Here is a 21751-nt window from a genome sequence, read left to right as displayed (position 1 = left end):
GATCCCCTCCAGATATGTATTAAGACATACAAACATACTCTGCTCGGAACATTAATGTGTGTCTGACATCCTATAATTACCACGTTAAGTCCTAAAAATGACATCTCCTCCTTCTCTCTCATTAAAATTGCCAGCGTCCATAAATATGTAAATATATTTCATTTCAGAAATTGAACTGCTGGACACAAGATGTCTCCTACTCCTATTCTCAGTGTTTGTGCACTGGAGGCTTCAGGTTTCCACATCACACCAGTGTAAGTTGAATACTGGACCAGGATTGTCTTCAAAACTAGTTGTGATGTCACAAATCCTGCTACCCACCCCTTAAAAGTGGAGCACAGAGATCTTTCTCCCCTTCATCAGATAAATGTCAAAACAGCCTTTATTGTGTTAAATTGCACATACATCAGTCTGTACAGTGAAGCTGAAACATTCAGCTGAAAGAACAAGATGAAAACCATATTTTTGAGGTGGAGGAGGACCTTAATTATGTTTCTCATGGAAGTATTAAACAGCTACTACTGTCAGACATTTACTATCAGGTTAAATGGTTTGGCAGCTGCTTTTTGTGTCAGGCAGTGACACCATACTGTGTGACGATTTAATATGTCACATGCAGTCAGGACTGAAAACTGATGCCTGACATTGACCATTAGATGGCGACATCACATCTTAAAATTGTCTGATGCATGATGATGACAGTCAAAGTAGTAATGTGGTATTACTAGTCAATTAATTAGAGGCTATAGACAGGACATGAGCAACACATTTTAAAACCTATTCTATTCAGCCTATTCTATCATTGTTTAAGTAATTTTAAATAATTAAAATGCCAAATATTCTCTGGTTCCAGCTTCTCAAATGTGAAGATTTTCTGCTTTTCTTTGTCTTACGTGATAGTAAATTAAATATATTTGGCTTTTCAACTGTTAGTCGTACACAACAAGTAATTTAACGAATTTGCACTAAGGTGGTTGTGACATTTTTCTCTGCTTTCTTGCATTTTATATACAAAACGATTAATCAAAAAATATCAGCAGATTAATCAATAAGGAAAATAATTGTTAGTTGCAGCCTTATTTGTTTTGCTGTGTGTCTATTATTATTCCATACAAACCCTCTGACAGAAAGTTAGAAAAACACGCTGTGTGTCTAATACTATCCAAATATAAAGGTTATTTAGAATAGACACACACAACATATAAAACATAACAAATTCATATATATGTTCAATTTTGTACTCTGCTCATATATACATGTATATTGCATATACACTCAGTTGCCACTTTATATGTACACTTAGATAAAACTAAAATGCTGTCTAATACAACAGGCCTGCAATAACTCCCGTCCTCTGTTTTAGTATAAATTCTAGAGGTGTTGATTGAACTTGACGTTCATTTTAGAGGATGTACTTTATGGTGCTGACAAATAATACTTGTTTAATTTAGCCTTCAATAAATGGGGTGGACAAAAACACATCTCTGTTTAACACAGCACAGTTCGATAGCACCACAACAGCCCTCAAAATGAGGCTAATAAATAAAATAAGTAATAAAAAATAAATAATATTAGGCCAGCAACCACTATTAAGTGATTTGTTTTTTTTATTGACAGCACAAGGTCAGTTTTACACGTACTGATGACTACATCAAACAGTAGGTGGCACAGTTTACCAAGCATAAGGCGATCTAGGCAACCATTGCAAAACAGCTGCCACATCATTTCCCTTTCATCTCACTTTTATACTCAAATTGAATAACGATCATCTTAAAAATGCCTGAAATAACAAACTGAATGTAACACTTCACATAATCTGTATATTATTGCGGGATTACGATGATAGTATAAAAGCAACAGATATGTGAAACGTATACGTAATAAACAAAACAAAAAATCCACTATGGTTAGTTGTCAGTTCATATGGGAACAAATATGTGCAAGGAGGGGGGTGTGAAATACAAGTGGTTTGCCTCGATCACAGCGTGGTACAGCCGGCATAACGGACTGTATTGCATGACATTTCAGTGCACCAATCACTTGCTGAGGAGCTGATTGAGTCTACTTCCCTACACTGGAATAGCTGAGGGGAAACGGACGCAAGGCGATCCAGCAGCACGGATATCTCATCACCAGCCAGCGCGGAGTCTGCTCGGTCAGATCGCCAGTGAGAAACCTCCGGGATTACAAGCGGTGCCATCAGTTTGTCTTTCGACCCGGTCACGGTGTCTGCAGCAGGGAGATGGCCGGTATTTTGGCGTGGTTTTGGAACGAGAGGTTCTGGCTCCCTCATAATGTAACCTGGGCTGACTTAAAAAACACAGATGAGGCAACGTTCCCGCAAGCCGAGGATCTCTATCTGGCGTGTCCTTTAGCTTTCTGCATCTTTATGATACGGCTGGTTTTCGAAAGGTGGGTCTAAGCCACATGCTCCGGGGGGTATAGGCTTGTGATACGGTTTTGGTGTATATCGATGAAATAGTGCGCTGGTGAAATGATGCAGCACGCCGAGCTGTCCGTGTTTTGTCAGTGTGTTACCTAAACAATGGCATCTGATCTGGTTAGCCCCACAAATCACCACGGTTCATCATCCTTGTGTCTGCAGGCCTGCAGCATTACGCGCTGTCTGCATTTGATGCATGTGTCCGCACACACACACTGTGCAGCCAAGTTGCCATACCTGCCCCATCCAGCTACTGTCCTCTCAGCACAAACCCACATTTCTGTAAAGCACCATGCTGGGAGCAGGCTCGTTTTTTTACTATTATTTTTTTACTATTGTGGCTAAACTCTACAGCTCCAGCTTTGCTATGGTGCATGTTGCATCATCGCATCTCTTACTATTATTGTACAATCATTAATATACAGTAAGGCACAGAGCCGTAATGATCACAGCAAGGCTTGTCATGCTTATGTGGGTCAGGAGTCTCTTTAGGGAGTAGTGAGGCCTTAAATTTCCCCACTAAACCCTTCACTCTTGTTCAGTATTTATCTTTGAAAATGTATTATGGGAATTAAAAGTGAGGATCATGTGAGAAACAGAATGCAACAGCCCTGATGTTTGACCTATAACTGTTCAGTCCATGAGATACTGTATATCATGACTTTATATCTGTTTTGTTTATTTACATGGCTGTTTGTTAACCTGAGAAGCCATCTGTCTAAACCTGCATCTCACAGCTTGCCAGGAAAGTAAGATTCAAGTGTTTTACAAAATATGTTCAGAAATGTGCAGACTGTAAATGTGTGTGAAGTGGTTTATAATGCCATAATTTGACTTGATTCATAAAGACTGTCTTCACACTGCTGTCTCGTTCCCAATTCTTCTTTTATTATCCAAGAAAATTCCAGCTTTTAGACCACAAATGGTCTTCTTCGGGATGACCTGTGGAAGACCTTTTGTGGTCCAACTGATAAAAGAAGATCTGGGAACAAGATAGCAATGTGCTTGGATTTTTTGTTTGTTTGTTTTTTAATCTTTTTGTGCTGATAATTGTAACTCAGGAGCTGCTAAGAATGTATGGATATACATGTGCCTCCTGATGACTGAATGCCATGTGTCTCTACCCCTAAATATAATCAATCCTTCTATAATTTGCTGTCTCTGTATTGATCTAGAATTGTGTCATGTTATTTAAATTGCAGGTTTATTGCAAGACCATGTGCCATGGGCCTGAAGATCCAAGCCAACGGGCCACAAAAAGCACAGCCCAACGCTATCCTGGAGAAGGTTTTCACTGCTATAACCAAGGTGTGTTATCTAGTTATTGTTGATGTTGTGTTTCATCTCAAATTATTTGTACTACATCTAACATAAGGATTGTTTCATCCTGTCTCACCAGCACCCAGATGAAAAGAGGCTGGAGGGTTTGTCCAAGCAGCTTGATTGGGACGTGCGAACCATCCAGCGCTGGTTCCGACAACGGCGCAACCAGGAGAAACCCAGCACTCTGGCCCGATTCTGTGAAAGCATGTAAGCCGAATCACTTTGAACGCTACTGCAAGACATTTTCTCAACATCTAATAGTATTCATGAAAGTTGCACAAACTTTAAACGTGCTTGAGATGTGTAAACCGTAAATGTCATATCAGCTTGTGTTGTTGTCACGTGTGTTATTTTATTTTTGCTTGGTAATACACTGCATTACCACTCATTAATAACACAGCCGTGACAGTAGAAAAAGCAGGCGTGACATTCACTGGAATAGATTATCTTATTCAAACAAGTATGAGGTTTCAAATTCATTTTCATACTCCATGGAAATGAAGGGAAACTCCGTGGCTGCCTAAAAGCATATTTTCAAAACTCTAAAATATCCTCCTTCACTTAGGTAAATGTTGGCAGTAATGTAAAAATGATTCTTTCAGGCTGCAACTAACCATCATTTATTAATAACTGTTTAATCTGCTGATTATTTTCTCAATTAATCAATCATTTAGTTTACAAAATGTGACAAAATAATGAAATAAACCCCATCACAATCCCTCAGAGACATAAGGTGGCGTCTTCAAATTGATTCTTTTGTCTGACCAAAAGTCTAAAACCTGAAGATATTCAATTTGCAATGACATAAAACAGAAAATAGCAGCAAATTCTCACAGTTGAGAAACTTGAACCAGTGAATGTTTTGCTTGAAAAACACCTGACACGATTAATTGATCTTTTTTTTTCTGTCGATCAATTAATCAACAAAACATTTCAGCTCTAGTAACTTTTCATAAATAAAATGCTGTTACGGTCCTTTCGCAACCAAAATGCTGTCGTCTCAGTTTTGAGTTGCTGTCACTGAATCTTACATGGCTTATAAAGATTTCAACATGAGTGCTGGTGCTGCTGTGGGATAATAATCAAATGTGTCCCAGTGCGAACCAACAAACCCACTCAGGCTGTAACAGAGAACTGGCTAATCTGCAGTGGAGCATTTGCCATCAGGGAGATTGTAGTTACTTAGCAGTGTGATGTTAAAGGCCAACTAGCGAGTGTGGCTGTCAGAGCAGAGTCATGTCTGACACCAGTAGAGCCAATCTGGCAGTTTGAGACACGGGGAACCTCACATCTTTTGAATCTGAATCGCCCGAGGCTGCTGTTCACTCAGAAGAACACTGCTGGCTGATTAGGCCACTGGACTCCTATTACAACCTCCGAGAGGAATCTGAAAAAGCAAACCTGCTTTCTTACACACAAGAAAAGACCGGATTCGTGCTTTGTTGGAACATGCGTGAGGTTTTTTGAACATGCTTAGCTGACATTCATTACTTATTTAGCAACAATTGCACAAAACCTGCTCTCTCTGTTCAGCATAAATTGACTGCAGATGACATTGGGCTTTGCAATAGTTTGGCCAGGTTGTCAGTCTCGGTTGCTTACGGTGCAATTCTCCAAACGGAGCTGGCTACAGTCTTTCCAACAGAGATTCTGGTCTAATTGGGCCCTCATGCACAGCTGTTGCAGACTGATAGTGTTCTTTGTCTCACAGTCGTCAGGGTGGCTGATTTGTTGTCTGTTCTTTTCATTATTCAGAGAGTTGCATGTCGCAGACACATTTGGTCTGGAAATAATGAAGACTCTGCATAGAGTTTGTTTATCAGCTATTGTTACTGCTTTTCTTTCTCCCAGATACGACTATTCTAACAAGTTCAACTATAGATTTTTTAGTAAATAACTAGGGTTGCAACTAATGATTATTTTCTTCACTGATTAATCAATCAATTATTTTCTTGGTTAATCTATTATAATTTATATAATCGACTGGTATTTTTTCCCAGTGTCAAAGGTGATGTCTTGAGATGTCTTATTCTGTCCGACCAACAGTCCAAAGGTTTGACAAAGAAAAGCATTAAATAACCATATTTGAGAAGCTAAAACTAGATATTTTTTGTTCATTTTTGCTTAAAAGATTACTAAGGCAGTTAGTCAACTATCAAAATAGGTGCCGACGAGATTTTGTGTTAATTGATTTATCGACTAATTGTTCCAGTTCTTCAGTTAACCTACAGTAACCTCTGTTTTTCATCTAAGAAAACATCTTTCCAAACTGTCCTGGAAACAGTTGCCTTTTCCCTGAAAGTCACTAATACTTATTCCAAGAAACAATTTCTGAAACTAATGAAAATTGACAGGATGCAAGTGGTAATATTTCACCACACAAGTGAGTGACACAAGTTACTCTATTCAGAGAAAATGAATTAGATTTAAAGGCTCGATATTAGACTAAATGACAGATTAAGATGGGCAGTGTAGTTTTACCAGAACATCGCTTCTCGGTCAGTATAGGCTGAGGCAGGAGCTGCTTTCATGCCCTTGATATAACCCCAGTTGTCTGATCTCATCTTCCTCGATCCTCCCTCTCCTCTGCTTTCACACTGAGTACAAATTATCATGAGCAAAATAATACAATTCACAGCACAATACAGTTATTTATTAAAACATAAATGCAGGGTAATTCTTTGCCTTCAATATTAGAGGATATAGTTACTATTTTTATCCTGTAATATCTATTATTGGCTTCAGTTAATATTAATGCAACTTGGATAGGTTCAATTAGTTTTGACAAGTTTTTTGAAGTGCTAAAAATGTTACTTCCTTTTACATAATATCATATCAAGTGTGACAACCAGCTCACTTACATTTATGACTGTGGTTTCCTCTGAAAGGTAACTCACTGAAGTTTACTAACTAAAAAGTAAAAATTACTCTAAGTGATACTGAACCAAATTTACAGGGGCACAAACTAATAAAAAGTTATTTTGTTAATTTTGTATTTTCTCCTGTTTGCAATTTATGTTGCAATGATATCTTAAATGGTTTACATAGATAGAGCTGTTAAGCTTTGTGTTCTCAAACACTGCAGTATAGTTTATCAAGATTAAGTGAACATTCATCCCAAATAATGAAACAAAGCCCCCTCCCAACCATTACTGACTGCTTCTGCTTCATCTCAGTTTTATATTTTCAACTTAAACAGATCAAACTTTTAACTACAGTTTTTATATGTAAAATTTAACACTTGCATTTTCTCGACAATGAGTGCCCCATAACTATGATCTCATAATTCTCAATAATACATTTACTGTATTTAACCTCTACAGGATTAATAGCAGCTAAGATTGCCAGTATCTTAATTACTGCTCTTCCTCTAACCAACTTGTAGGTTTGTGATTTTCATACTTTTCAATCAACACGTCTCCTCAGAAGCAGCTCAGTAGACGACAAGCCGACAACTAATTTGCATGTTAGTGCTCAGCAGATACTTACAGGACAGCGGAAAGATGAGTTTACAAATGTTCATGAGAGGCGACGGCCACATGCCTGTTTTTCCTTCCCTAAATTAGTCATGCCTAGTAATCAAACCAAATTAAACAAATTCACAAAGGTGGAAGGGACAGCCATTACTGCCTAAAGAGCAACAGAGGCGTTACTGCTGATTTAACAGCATGGGTGCAATTTATCACAACTGAATTTTGATCAAAGCGAGAGCTTCGTGACCAATTGTTATGTTGAATCATCTGAATGCAAACAGTTGCAGCCAGCTGGTGCTCAGGCTGCCCACCTGGGGAAGTGACAAAGTTGAATTAAGTGAACCAGCTAGACCTGTTTTCATTATTTTTACACCAAAGCTGGGTGCTACTCTTAGAATAAAGCAAGCCTCATTACTGAATTTTTTGATCAAATCAGAGTCGCCCCCCCTCTTTGAATTATTTCCCCCTGCAGGCAGTGTTCTGTCTAAACAGGTACATTTGGTTTAATAGTGACCAGTGGATCTGTTTCAGTTTAAAACCCGCAGTCTCATCAGATATCATGAATGAGTCATTAGTGTATAATAAAGCAAATATTAAAAGATGATGGTTCTCTGTGTATCATAACACATTACATAAGCCTGCTCTTATTGTGCCATATAAACCACAGTTTTTAAGTTGTTTACAGGGCAAATCCATCATAACACACAAGCCTAATTCTGTTACCCACAGTTATTACCCAACACTAATTAATTAAGGTGTGTTGGCAAGTTGCTGCTACGTCTTGTGCTGCAAATTAACAGCTGCTCTAAGATACTTAAAAACAGAACATTTTAGTCTTTTTTTTTCTGAAACCAATCATTATCAACACTGTTTTTGAAAAAAATGAACTCATAATGACAGGAAAAACATCTGCGCCTGACTTCAGAAACAAACAAATCTATTCACAGGGAGCAGTCGTGAGTCATTGTGATTGTTCATATATAGCAGCGATTCAACAGCACTTGAAAAAGACTCTTGCAGGCTTGATGAACCAGTTGCCATGCAACAGTCTTTACTGTGTGTCTGCCAGGTAGACTTGTCCAGTTAATTTGGTTTTACAATACTGTTGATCCAGCACAAAAAGCAGTTAATGACGCCTTCCACAGGCCACGTATTAACATGCTGATCATTTCTCTTGTATTTATTAAAGAGTGACTGAATATCTGGAACAAACATTGTGATAAACATACTAGCACTGAAAAACTGAAAAGCTGTTCTCTTTTTGAGTGTTGATGTCACGTCGTGTGTCAAGGCTGTGGCTGTCAAAGTGTTTTTCATTTGAGGTCAGCTGGAACAACCACACAGCACCACCTTTAATGTATGCAAAACCTCGTCTCACATGACAAGCTGTGCAGCTTTTGTCACAGCCATGGGACTCATCAGTGATGTTTTGTTCCATGTTACAGAAATCTAGCTTTCTCTTTTTTTCTCCTGTGTTTCACTTCGTCAAACAGTACAGTTTAGACAGTATATATAGACCCCACTGAGAGAAACAGTTCAATCTCGCTGGTTAAAAAATTGTGAAATGCTGTGACAACTCAATAATGCACAGCAGGGGGTCTCTAACTTGAGCCCAGCAGTCAAATTTGCTTTTGTTCCCAGTAGAAAGACACATGATTCTCTCTGCTGATGCAACTTCCAGAGCTGTTTAAAAGGAGGGTTTGTTGTGACTAGTTGGCTAGTTTTAAATCTTTTCTCCCAGTTGCTGACTGGTATATATGCACATCTCCCTGCTCAGCAAGCCTTTGATCACTGGATTCTTGTCTGCCTTTAAGCCCAGACCTCATGATCACTTTTCCCTATCATTGTATAGCTGTGGTTACTGTAGATAATGAGCAGGGTTATGAAAAGTACAGAGCAGGCTGGGTTTGGGACTGGACAGTGTGAGCGTCTTGTCTTTCCCTTTGGACCTCAGCACTGTAGAGTCAGTGATGCCCCATTTTCAGTGACTCATCGTAGATTGCAGACTTTAGTCATTTCATTTCTGCTTACACGCATTACAGTCACACAGTGTGCTGCACTTAGGAACAAAACTATATCGTAGTATGTAAGTTATATTAACTTGCACTTCCCATAGTCATGTTTATATATCAGAATGTGTCTAAATTGTATTACAGGATGAAATGCAGCTCCATTATTTTCTAGTAATTGGTCTGAATGGATGAAACACTTTGCTTCTCTCCCTAATCTACTAATTTCTTTGTGAGCCTAAAATTGTCACATAAAGCATAAAGAAACAACATCATAGTTAAGAAACCCTGGACTTTGTGTGGCCTCTGGTTTAGATTAAGTCAGGGTGAAGAAAATTAAGTATGTAAATCATTCTTCAACTTTCATTTTTGATGTTATACTGATTATGTTTTTCTTTTATTTCTTTCAGGTGGAGATTTACGTTCTATCTATACATTTTTACCTACGGAGTGCGTTTCCTTAAAAAGGTAAGTTTTGCTTACAGCCACATTAGAATCAGCCTCCTGTTAAGATTAATAAAGTCAGTTTGAGTCAGTGAATTTGAATCCATTTTCGACAGCACAGATGGAGGAACATGGGTAGCATGCAAATCTTGTGGTGTCTGAATAGGTTGTGTGCCACCACATGAGACTGGCAAGTAAAACAGATGTTCTGAGGTCAGGAGCATTTTGCATAGGAAATTTATAATAACGCATAGTGCTGAAAGTGTTCATTAATAAAGGATCTTTCAAGGAAAGAGGGAGCAGCTGCCAAATAAAAACACTCCCGTTATGCTAAATGATGCCATATATTAAATATGCAATCAATTTTCCACATAGTATGTGGTACGTCAGCAACGATTTGTCACTCTTTTGATCGTAAATGTCAACAGGAAGACCATATTCATGAGAAGACTGTAGTTGCCTGTTGCCAGCTATTTTGTAAATTTAACATACATTACAATTATTCTGTCACTGTTCTGTGGCTGAAATGGCTCAGTTATTGTTATATGATTAAAGTGATTCAAGATTCGACACTTTATATGGTTTATACATCTTTGTTATTAGGAGTTTGCCTCAGTGTGCTCATGACACAACAACAAACAGTTTAGCAATTTGGTGTCAATGAAATATGGCAAAACTGCAGGCTGCTTAAGTGAATGTTAGCATATTTTACATTTGACGTTTTATCTAGCTTATGTGTTTCATATCACTAATGTTAGTTTTTTTTAATGTTGTAAAATAACCTATCAACCAATCAACTGCAGTGCTGACGTACTTTCTGGGACTAGTTTATCCACTGCATGAGTAAGAGGATGCTAACCTATATAACAAATAATACTAACTCTGCATTCATCATATTGAGGATTTTTTTCAAAATACGAAGCACTTTTTACCTTTCAAATGCTGCTCAAATGTTCACATGGGTTATGGAAATCCATATAAGTACACCATGTGTAGTTCAGGGGATCTGGGAGATTAGAGCACTTTAAACAAAAACTCTTCTCTCAGTTTATAAAGTTGTAAATCCCAGCAGCACTTGAGGTTACAGACGAGTGACTGGCATTAATCAGCCACAATTTAGAGCCCTAGCTCAGAAATTGTTCAATCATTTTGTCCAAGGAGCCAGTTTAATATTATTGCAAGGTGTGGTTGAGATGGATAAATATTCATCCATATATTCATGAAAATACATAAATTAATGAATCAACAGAGCAAAAGTTGTGATAGAAGCAGAGTGGGGAAAGTCTCAAAGAAACAAGTTGCATGACAAAGCACTTTGTGAAAATAGTTCATTCTCTGGCAGTCTCAAGTCTCTGTGAGATTTATTAATAGAGCTGGTCTGGAGAGCAGGGTAGGAGACATAAACTCAGTCACAATGATGGGTCACTGTTTGCTTATTGCGCAAAGTATTACAGCTATAATTTGTCTTTCACCCTGATGTCATTAGGAACTTACATCAGGAACTTAATATGATGAACGCCCTTTAAATATACAGTATATCTGTAGACCAGCTCTCTTTTATGACAGAACATGCACTGTAACAAACTCTGTTATAACACCCACTCAGTGTTTCATAAACCACTTTGATTTCATCCAGAATCCATCAAGGGAAGTATGTATTTTTCTGTGGTCACATGGATGTCCATGTGTTAGATCTTAAATAAGAAAGAAATACTGAACTCCGACTGTAAGTGTGTTGAACAGTGTAAAACACTGCATTGATATTGCAGTGGAGTCTGCTCTGTTTAGGCTTTATTGAAAGGCTTTAGTGTATTTTTTTGTTTTGTTTGGTTTGGTCAAATGACAGCATCGTGAGATTATTTATAAAACACAACATATGAGACTTTGTCACGGACAGAATGACAAAGTCTTGGGCGTATTTCCATTGGTGTCCCTGGTGTTTTCACAGTGAATTGAATTATAGCACGGTCTTTACCTCAGTCACTCAGTCACAGTTTTATGATCTTTTACATTTGACAATATAATCTAGTTTATGTTTGTTTCATATAGGTGAACAAATATTGATTTTAAGCGTCTGTTTTCATTTTCTGTAGACTCCATGGCTGTGGAACACTAAAGAGTGCTGGTACAACTATCCTTACCAGGTAAAAGTTTCTACAATTCTTTTTTAATGCACCAATTTTCACCGTAAATAATAAATCATATCATATTTTTTGCTTGTTAGGGCTAGATGATTTGCATTACCAAAAATCTAACATCTGAAATATTTATTTTAACCTTGTTGCTTTGTGTGTTTATGCAGCCACTGACTGTGGACACCCATTATTACTATATACTGGAGCTGTCTTTCTACCTGTCCTTACTCTTTTCCCAATTCACAGACATCAGGAGGAAGGTAAGAATAACTAAGAGTCACACCAGCACATGAATCATGCATCTCTGATAACATGGATCATTGGATGTTTGTTTAGAAGGTGCACTGTAATGCAAAAAGTGATGCTTTTTTTCACTTTTTTTGTGTTGAATCAGGAAAAATAGGCTCTGTTTATGCCATTGCAAGAAATGCTATCACAGAAAAGACATCATTATCTTTGTCTGACTGTCCATCTATTTTCTTACTGGTACCATGACTCTGTGGTGTTCAGGCTATTTGCTTGTGAACATTCACTTTCCGCCTCAGCATATTCTCACTGATGTGTGAAATAACAAAACGTGGGTGAAAAGGATTAACATTTTTTCAAAACATTCAGAAATTGGATCCGCTGTCAAACTTCATAAAAACTTTTGTCAAGCTTTCCTGGTTGTTGAAGAGTTTGTTTTTGTTTCATTAAAAGTTTTTGTATAATCCCTTCAGCAAATTGCTGCACATATAATGACGGTGCCATGCAATACTCAGATATCATATTAAACTTTGAAGAATAGATCCACTGAAATGATGGAATTGTCTACTCATAATGGTGTATTTCAACTAACCCTGATATTTATATAGATAATTATAGGAGATAAGAATTTGTCCCTGTGGGAATATAAATAGGCTAATTTAGGATTGACAAAAGGCCTGTGGACAAATGCGGGTTGCAGGCGGAAGTAGCCCAGTCACCATTACTGTGCTGGCACCTCACTTGTAAACCTGCATATAATTATGTAAAAGGATCTCACTGTTTGGATGTTTTTGCCACAATATGCATCCAGGCGATCCAGTAAAAGCAGTTATATGTTGAACACAGTCATCATTTTCCATTTAAATACAGATTATAATCTACTAAACTTAATTTTTCAGCTAAATTAAACACTAGTCCACCAGTCCAAATGCTAGGCCATCCCACTGATTTCTTTCTAGCTTGGTACCAATCTAGCCAAAGTTCTACTTTTACAGTACTAGGTGTTTCCGATTTTTTTTATTAGCTTAAAGGTATACTATGCAGGATTTGTCAGTTGGTGTTTGTAAACACACAGCATTCAAAGCTGGCCCCTCCTCCCCGGCTCAGAGAGAGAGAGCAGCAGTGGTCGAGCAAGCTAGAGAGTGAATGAAGAGAGTGAGCGGTGCTGGCAAGAAAAAAGCCATGAATTGGATAAATGTTATTTTCTGATTGTTTCACGGTGCTTATGTTCTATAGCACAAATAAACACACCCACACCTCTGCACAACCCTGTGGAAAGGTGCTGCATTGCCAGATTTTGTGTGACTGCAGAGTTTCATCCTGTCCGTTGTGGCCTCTCTGCTCAGGTCAGCCCTGCCCTCGGTCAAACTGACATGCAGACCTGCCACTCTTTATACATCCATGACACAGAGACAGAGAGCAAAGCGGAGCAGAGGAGAGAGATGGAGAGAGCAATCTAACCTAGTCTCTACGCTACAAGTCCTGACCTCATACCTTGCACGCTGTTATTGTCAGGGGGCTACACACCCACTGCCCAAAGGTTGATGCCCAGAAGCATCCAAACACAGCAAAATAATAATAATAGAAAATAATAAAATAATAATAAAAAATACAGGCAAAGGGCAGGGTCTCTGCAGATAAATACACCACCACACGCTTCTAGTGGGTCCTAAGTGATGTCTGAGAGTGATTACTTTTGTATGAGTCTATACAGCAGTTTTTTTTTTTTGGAAAATCCTGCATAATATACCTTTAAATTATGCTTTTATTCTGATTGCATTTCAAGAAATCATGGAGTTTGATGAATTAAATCATGAGCTAGAAAGTTATCCTAGTGGGTTTAATGAGATAAATTAATCCACACAGCACGTTCACAGACTGTGGAGGTCGAAGCGACATATTCATTCAGAGGCAATATGTTGGTGTTATTTTTTCACAAAGCCTGTGTTGTAATCAATTTCAGACTAGTGTTCAGAGGCTGAATAACTTCCACATTCATACAGACTACCTTCATCTGTTGGTTGTGGCGACTGCCGACTGTAATTAACCTAAACATCTCTGCTTTCACAGTGAGTGTAAATGTGTTCAGTTACACTCTGCTACCGCAGTGATGGCAGAGACGATTGAGAGAACAACACATAAATCAGCCACCAGATTCATCCATAGTTCTATACCTACACCTATTAATACTTAAATAGAACACAATAATACACAATCACACTTATGTAATTGTTATGTCATCTTTTATGAATTAACCAGTTAGATGTAACCTCTCCTTCCACCAAGATGCTGCAGGTGTCATTAACTTTATATCCATGATTAAGAACCAGATAATCAGTTTGTGTTGCATACACATTATGCACTTTGTACTATAAATGAGGTATGAAAGGTCCAACTTGGTCAGCAATTGTAAGAACTGAAATTCAGTTTCAGTTCGTACAAACATTCTCAATGGGGCACCGACCATCTTTAACCCACTTTTATCTTCTTTTTGTTGGTTATAAAAAATGGCCGCACTTTTGGTTCGTTCAGTATCAATTTGCATGCCTTCCAGCCATGGTCTTACTCCTGTCTCCAGTTCATCCCCAACTCTGCCCTGTCCACAACACACTTCACTCACTGCACTCACAGCAGCCCTGTGATGCCACGCTGTGTATGCCTTCACTCTGTCATCTCTTTGTTGACTGTTGGCATGTTGTCTGTTTTTGTTTCTCCTTTCAGTTTTTTCATGCACAGTACTACACTGAGGAGGTCCTCTGCATCCCCTGCCAATTCCAGTATGTTCTCCCTGCACACTCTCGCCTTGCTTTCTTTCTGTATCTTGCATCATTACTCTTCCTTCTCATCCTCTTTCTCATTCTCTTGCCATTTTGGATCGGTTCGGGTTGCTTTGAGCTGAGACATTTCAGTAGCTAAAGGTTTGCTAGATGACTGCATCCCCATGCCACCTGTCCGCATCCTTAGACTCCTGGAGCTCCAAGGCTTCAAGGCTATCCCAAACCTAATGGCTCATGGCTCATACCAAGGCGGGACCAAAACTGAACTGTCATATGTTTTCAATAAGCATTTACCTACAATAGTAATTGTTTTAGATCATATTGAGGTGATTCTTTCTGCATGATTTTGATTTCCAATGGGTCAGTGGAGGAACAGAGCTATTGCTCACTTTCAAACTGTGGCGGAGTGTAACTAAGTACATTTAATCAAGTATTGTACTTAAGTAAAAATTTTAAGTACTTCACTTTAGTATTTCTGTGCCACTTACTAATACTCCATTACAAGTCAGAAAAAAATATTGTACATTTTACTCCAATTCTAATCTAAACATTAATTATAGTTTAAGAGTCACGGGGGCCATTTTCTGCATTGAGTTGTTATTTTGTTGATAATACTTGCGTACTGTTACTCAAGTAGCATTTTTAATGCAGCAATTTTACTTGTAATGGAGTATTTTTTCATTGTGGTATCAATACTTTTACCTGAGTAAAGGATCTACATAATTCCCCCACCACTGCTCTCAAACTTATTTCAAGGTGACTGTATTGCAGTTTGACACAATCACAGCATTGGATGAGGAGTAAAATTTAACCAACACATTCAGTATATGAACACATAGGGCCTAATTTCAAAAGCACAATTGCAACAGCACAACAGTACTTGAAATTGTTGCTTGTATAAGTAGTGATTTAATCATTTTCTTGTCAAAACTGTGTATGTCTTTTCAATAGACGTGCCAATCAAAGTGTCAAGTGACAAAACTGACTGAGCAAAATAAAGGTTTCATTTTGAAGGATACACAATAATCACATGAAGCAACTAGGTTAAAGCACATTCAAGGTCATCAAAACACAAAGATGTTGTAGTGTTGCTTCCACCACTCTTAAAAATAGGGTCCATTGTGTTGCACAATTGTCAGAAATAGGGGCCATGTCATTTTTAAAATATTGAATTTTCATTAATTGTTATGAATTACTGCAAACACACAAATCTATTTTGTGCGTGCACACAGTAGTCATGTCCCTCTCACTTTATCACGTCCTCTTACTGCTCTGGGTTTATGCTGCATGCATGACTCAAACAACTGTGAGGCTGTTTTGAAAGTACTTTCAGTAATTGTGAGACATTTTCTTGCCGACTGTGTCCCCAGGATTTCCTGATCATGTTCCTGCACCACGTGGCAACGATCTCCCTCATCACCTTTTCCTACGTTAACAACATGGCACGTGTGGGAACTCTGGTCATGTGTCTCCATGATGCAGCCGATGTGCTGATAGAGGTGAGGATGGGTGACAGAATTAAATGCTGTGGATGGACAGATAGGCAAATGGAGGCAAAGATGGTTTGATGTGTGGGTGGAGTGTTTGGAGTTTAGATGCTCTGCTATCCATCTTTATCTACATTTAAATACAGCTCTTGTAATATGAACATCGTTGGAGTGTATCATACAACTAAATAATGCTGGAAACAAAAGCTTCTTAATTATTTTATTGTCAGAAGTATTTCAAGTTGTTGTTGACATGATTTTTTTGTTTTTTAGGCTGCCAAGATGGCCAACTATGCCAAATGTCAGATACTGTGTAACCTCCTGTTTGCAATGTTTGCAATTCTCTTCATAAGTTCCAGGCTGGGAGTTTATCCTGTCTGGTAAGTGTCACTTTCCTGTACAACATGGTTAGCATCTGTCTGATGGTTTACCTCACTGAGGTAGTGTTAGACTGTCATTTGTATACAGCTCTCGCAGGCACGTAGACACATAAAAGACCCGCGCAACACATTCCAGTTTGCTCTACACATTTCAGTCGACCATCCCTGCAAATCCGTGTCTTAGCCATAAAGATCTCCATGATGGTTTGCAGTGCAGACACATCTCTGTGAATTTTGTTGCTAAGTAATAGTTACTATGGATACAACAGCTTTAACCTCTCAGAGAAAGCCAAACAAATCAACAAATGAAAAGCAGATCATTATGGTTATTGCTTTATCATTGAAAACAGAGTCCAGAGTTTCACCTGATTGTTAAAACATCAAAGGCTTCTCTTCTCATTGGGGTCTTTTGTCATTTTGTGGTCTTGTGTTTCAACTTGTAGCCATTCCATCCAGATTACTGTGTCAGAGAATAGAGGCAGTTTAAATATTTTAATTTGTTTCTTGTGGCCTTGCTTTATCCGGACATTAAAAAGTCTAATTAGATCATGAATGCCAAGTATAATAGGCCATTCTGATATTCCTACCAATCAAATTTAGTCATTAAAAGCAGTCATCAGCAGCAGTGTTATCATGCCTTTCACAAGTGAAGGGAAACATGATTTAGTTTCCAAGTCAGGCAGCTTGAGTTGTCTGTGTTTGTTTGAAATACAATCCATTCTTGGCCAGCACAAAAATGTTACTTCAGGCATGTACATAAGAGCTTGTTGTCTTGTATAATAAGGACTGCAGGTGATAATCACACATGACATTCTGAAGATTTGAGAAATTCGGAGGCGTTTTGATTAGTCTGTACAACATTTGAAGGTGTTAACCAGCTCCCTGCAGCGCTGTCCCTTTGTTGCCACGCTGTAATATGATCATACACTACATTTTAGTCAGCCTCCACCTCACCATAAAGTTGTCATTGCTGTAAAGCTGTTGCCATGGCTTCAGTATCTGGAGGATGATTCACAGACAGCCATTTACAAGAGTTGGCCCCAAGGATAAATTTAACACAGATCCTGAACATTTTGGTCGTATGTCATGTGAAGCCTGGAAGATACATGGCTTTTTCTACTCCATTAGGAATTTTAATTACATTTAGATTTATTGCAGTACACGTATTGAAACATAAACAAAGACGCTCTTTCAAAGACGCACACCTGTTTATGCTACTAACACAGGTGCTCCATGAAAGACGAAGAGCCAGAGCACAGCCCGCCTCATTTCTTTTCACTGGCTTCTGTTTGGCTTTATGTACCTGCTCCTCAGGGCATGCAATAATTCCCCCACAAAGAGAGAGTGATTTTAATACGTCTGGGCTGTGTTTTTCTAATGGAACATGTTGAGTTAATTGTCTCCCTCCCTCTCTGTTGGTATGATAGGATTTTAAATACCACCTTGTTCGAGAGTTGGGAGATTGTAGGGCCCTACCCATCCTGGTGGGTCTTCAACCTGCTTCTGATCTTGCTGCAGCTTCTTCACTCTTTCTGGTCCTACCTCATAGTGAAGACAGCGTGCCGAGCCATCTCCAAAGGAAAGGTCAGTCACATGTTAAATGTGTAATCCTTCCATTAATACTGTACCTGTTATTGCATATGGTGTTGTGCTGCTAATACTTCTATAAATACAATACAATAGCCACTTCTGACTCTCCTTTTTTATTCTTTATGCTGTCCTTCAACCCTCAAGGTGGGAAAATGGAATCCTTTACATGTAAGTAGCCTTAAAGGGGAAGAGCTTAATCTTAATGAATTTTAGTTTGATTATATATTTCTACCTGGCATGTAATCATTTACATACATTATAGTGTTGACTGTCAACCAGCTGTAAGCAGTGCATTTTTAAGCAATGCTATAGGATAGCATTGTCGGTATGTCATTGGTTGGTCCTTTGATTAGTCCAGACTGAAATATCTCAACAACTTTAGGATGGATTCAGATCAAATTTTGTACAGACACTCATGATCCCTGGAGAATTAATCCAATTGACTCTGGTGTTCCCCTGACTTTTCAACTAGCACCACCACGAGGTTCACATTTTTGTTGTTTTTTAGTGATATACAGTACCAGTCAAAAGTTTGGACATACTTTCTGATTCAAGGGAATGGGAAGGTGTATCCAAACTTTTGACTGTTACTGTATCTCAACAACTTTTGCATAGATCGCCATGAAATTTGATACAGATATCCATGATGCATTGAGGATGAATTGTAATATCTTTGATAGTCACTTCCACATCCAGCGCCATCATCTGGTCACATTTTCAGTGTTTCTAATTCTTTGATATATGACAAAATACCTGCAAGACGAATCATATTCCCATCTGCCTCAGCTGTACTTTGTGTCCAATGCTAATTAGCTAATGTTAGCATGCCAACATGTTAAGATGGTGAACATGGTAAACATTATACCCTCTTAGCATCAGCATGTTAGCATACTGACGTCAACATTTGGGTCAAAGACTCACAAAGCCACTAGTGTTGCTATAGACTCTTTTTTAATATCTAATCTTCATATTGTTTTAGCTTTTTACTGATATTTCTGCAATAACATCATCAATTTATTTGTAAAACTTCCTATTTTCCTATTATATTTTGATAAATCTACACTTGACATGTTAAAATTATGTACAAATTATCCCATTTCCTGCATTTATTGATTAATATCAATCTTGCAAATAACACGTTATTATGATGTTGGTTATCAGGATTTCCAAATAAATGGAAGTCTAATAAAAAATTGCAACGCTGTGTAAATTGTGGTATTATTAATACACCAACTCCACTTAATAACACAGATTCTTTTCTTTTACCTGAAAAACAAAACAAAACAGAGAGGTATTTTTTACAACCTCCGAGTAGTACCTGAAGTGCTCCTCCCAGGCTGTAGGTACAACCTCCACCAATCAGAGGGGCAGTAGCCTCTGCGTAACCTGAGAGGTGAAGCCCAGGGAAAAGAAAGTCATTACATATCACTTCTGCATGTGCAGCTTAATTGCTAAAAGTGCAGGATAATAATTTAAAGTGACATAGTTGAGCAAAATAAAAGGACTGGTTCACATTTTTCCCAATACTTACTTTTACATTAATCACCAGTTTTCATGATCAATTAATCATTTATCAGACAAAAATGCCAAACACTCACTGGTTCCAGCTCCTCAAATCTGAGGATTTGTTGCTTATCTTTATTTTATATTACTAATATCTGTGGGTTTTGCACTGGTGATTAGATAAAACAGGCTGGGTGCTGGGAAATTGCTCTGGGCATTCTTCATGTCTTCTGACATTTACAGACTAAACAATTAATCGTACAAATAATCCAGATTAATCAATAATGAAAATGATCATTATTTGCAGCCGTCATGTTCAGAGGTTTGCAGATAGATTTTATGGCTCTTACTGCTGGTTGCTTGATATTGACTGGGAGGACGAGTCCCTGTTTGATATGCAAAAGCCCATTTGTTACACCGCCATGCATGGCTGCCACAGATAATTACACAGATAAGAATTTTAATGAGAAAAACGTCATCTTTAACCTTCCTCTTTTTCCCCCACAGGTGTCTAAAGATGACCGCAGTGACATCGAGTCCAGCTCTGATGAGGATGACAGTCCCCCAGCCAATCAAAAGCACCACAACAGCACCACCAACGGGACCAACAAAACTCACGGGACCAATGGCTACCTGACAGGAGCCCCTTACCCTGACGAACACTGACTAAGCTGATGTCACAACACTGGAGCTACAGACACCATCCATCAGTCTGTGTGTGCGCGTGTGTGTGAGTGTGTGTATTCGAGCGTATGGTGGAGACATGAACAACATCGCCTGTCTGGTACTTTAAGTTCTTGATAGGTTTATGTGAATGCAGTTTTGTTGTCAATTTGATTCTTTACTAATTTCCTCAAGCAATTTATTCTCCTCATCTATATACTTGCATCAAACTGCACTCAGTGAAATATCAAAGCACTCCTATCAGTACAACCCACTCTGTTTAGCCGATGAATGAAAGCATTCCACTTTATGGTGTAAGCATGCTACTTTAATATACACTAGTCTGGCATTCTGGGGGTGTGTTTCTTCTTATGTTTGTGTCTTTCTATGTTATTTATTTTTTCATGAATGTTTGCAGATGGTAGCTGGATATCTGTTCTACGAGATGAAATGATCTTGAACGACAACAACACAGCTGTTTCACACCACACACATCACAACGAGTATTAGCAAAATGCTGAAGACCCTGGGTTTACTTTTAATGCTACACCCCCAAAGATATGCCAAAATGATGATGATGGACGAGTTCGTCTTCACTCACAAATAAATTGTAATGTGTGAAGTTTACTCACATTTGAAAATACAATGCATTCTCCACTCGAGCTGTATATGAGATGTCAATAACAGTATTACATGTGTGCATCAGATATGGCTAGATGCTGTATTCCCTATTGACGCATTTTGTTAAGTATTCTGGTACATTTCTGGTAAGCATTTCATCAAAGGCCATTTGCCCTCTTATGAGGCAGACATGAGTTGTTTGAATTATTCAATAAAAAAAAAAACATGAAGATTGCAAATATGTGTGGGTTGTTTGAATCAGTGAAGAAAACTTACTCATAAAACCCAGCTAACTATTATTGGAGTGCCCTTAATGATGATTTGATATAAAAAATAGAGATATTCAATAATTAATGTATGAATATATATGAAGCATTATGCTGTGACACACAAGGACAGCCACTGGCCTTTTTAAGCTAAGACTTCTTGGCGTGTCACAGCAGGAAAAGCACAGATGTAAAATAAAATGAATGATGGTTGAATTGTTTTTCTGCATGCTGGCTCACTGTCACGGCTTACTGACATACTTAAAGTCCCCCTTCAGTCATAAATGTGTTTTTTCCTCTTGTTCCCTCACTTGGATGTTTGAGCTTCACTGCGCGGAATGATGTATGTGCAGAGTAAGACACTAGAAGGCTGTTTTCACATTCATCTACT

General features: G+C 38.3%; 1 protein-coding gene across 2 annotated transcripts; it reads left to right on the top strand.

Annotated features, from left to right (window-relative positions):
- The first annotated feature begins 1660 nt into the window (after window positions 1–1660).
- On the top strand, window positions 1661–21333 carry cers6 (ceramide synthase 6). 2 transcript variants are annotated; one of them, XM_044366721.1, is made up of 12 exons: window positions 1661–2412; window positions 3154–3192; window positions 3646–3751; window positions 3843–3973; window positions 9659–9716; window positions 11786–11836; window positions 11995–12087; window positions 16221–16349; window positions 16611–16717; window positions 18145–18301; window positions 18452–18475; window positions 20318–21333. In XM_044366721.1, exons 1-12 carry the CDS (start codon window positions 2243–2245, stop codon window positions 20474–20476), a joined length of 1224 nt encoding a protein of 407 aa, XP_044222656.1. In that variant the 5' UTR covers window positions 1661–2242; the 3' UTR covers window positions 20477–21333. The 2 variants fall into 2 exon arrangements, with proteins under 2 accessions (XP_044222656.1, XP_044222658.1); XM_044366723.1 differs by lacking the exon at window positions 3154–3192 and having other exon boundaries at window positions 1671–2412.
- The last annotated feature ends 418 nt before the right edge of the window (window positions 21334–21751 follow it).

The sequence above is a fragment of the Thunnus albacares genome, chromosome 11 (assembly GCF_914725855.1).
Source record: "Thunnus albacares chromosome 11, fThuAlb1.1, whole genome shotgun sequence".
NCBI lineage: Eukaryota > Metazoa > Chordata > Actinopteri > Scombriformes > Scombridae > Thunnus > Thunnus albacares.
This window is presented reverse-complemented; position numbering and strand designations above follow the sequence as displayed.

Bases quoted from the DNA above. Each gene is read 5' to 3' on its own strand.
- cers6 (XM_044366721.1), top strand. From the start codon at position 2,243: ATGGCCGGTATTTTGGCGTGGTTTTGGAACGAGAGGTTCTGGCTCCCT. The intron at 2,413-3,153 runs GTGGGTCTAAGC...TAACCTGAGAAG, and splicing joins ATACGGCTGGTTTTCGAAAG to CCATCTGTCTAAACCTGCAT. The intron at 3,974-9,658 runs GTAAGCCGAATC...TATTTCTTTCAG, and splicing joins GCCCGATTCTGTGAAAGCAT to GTGGAGATTTACGTTCTATC.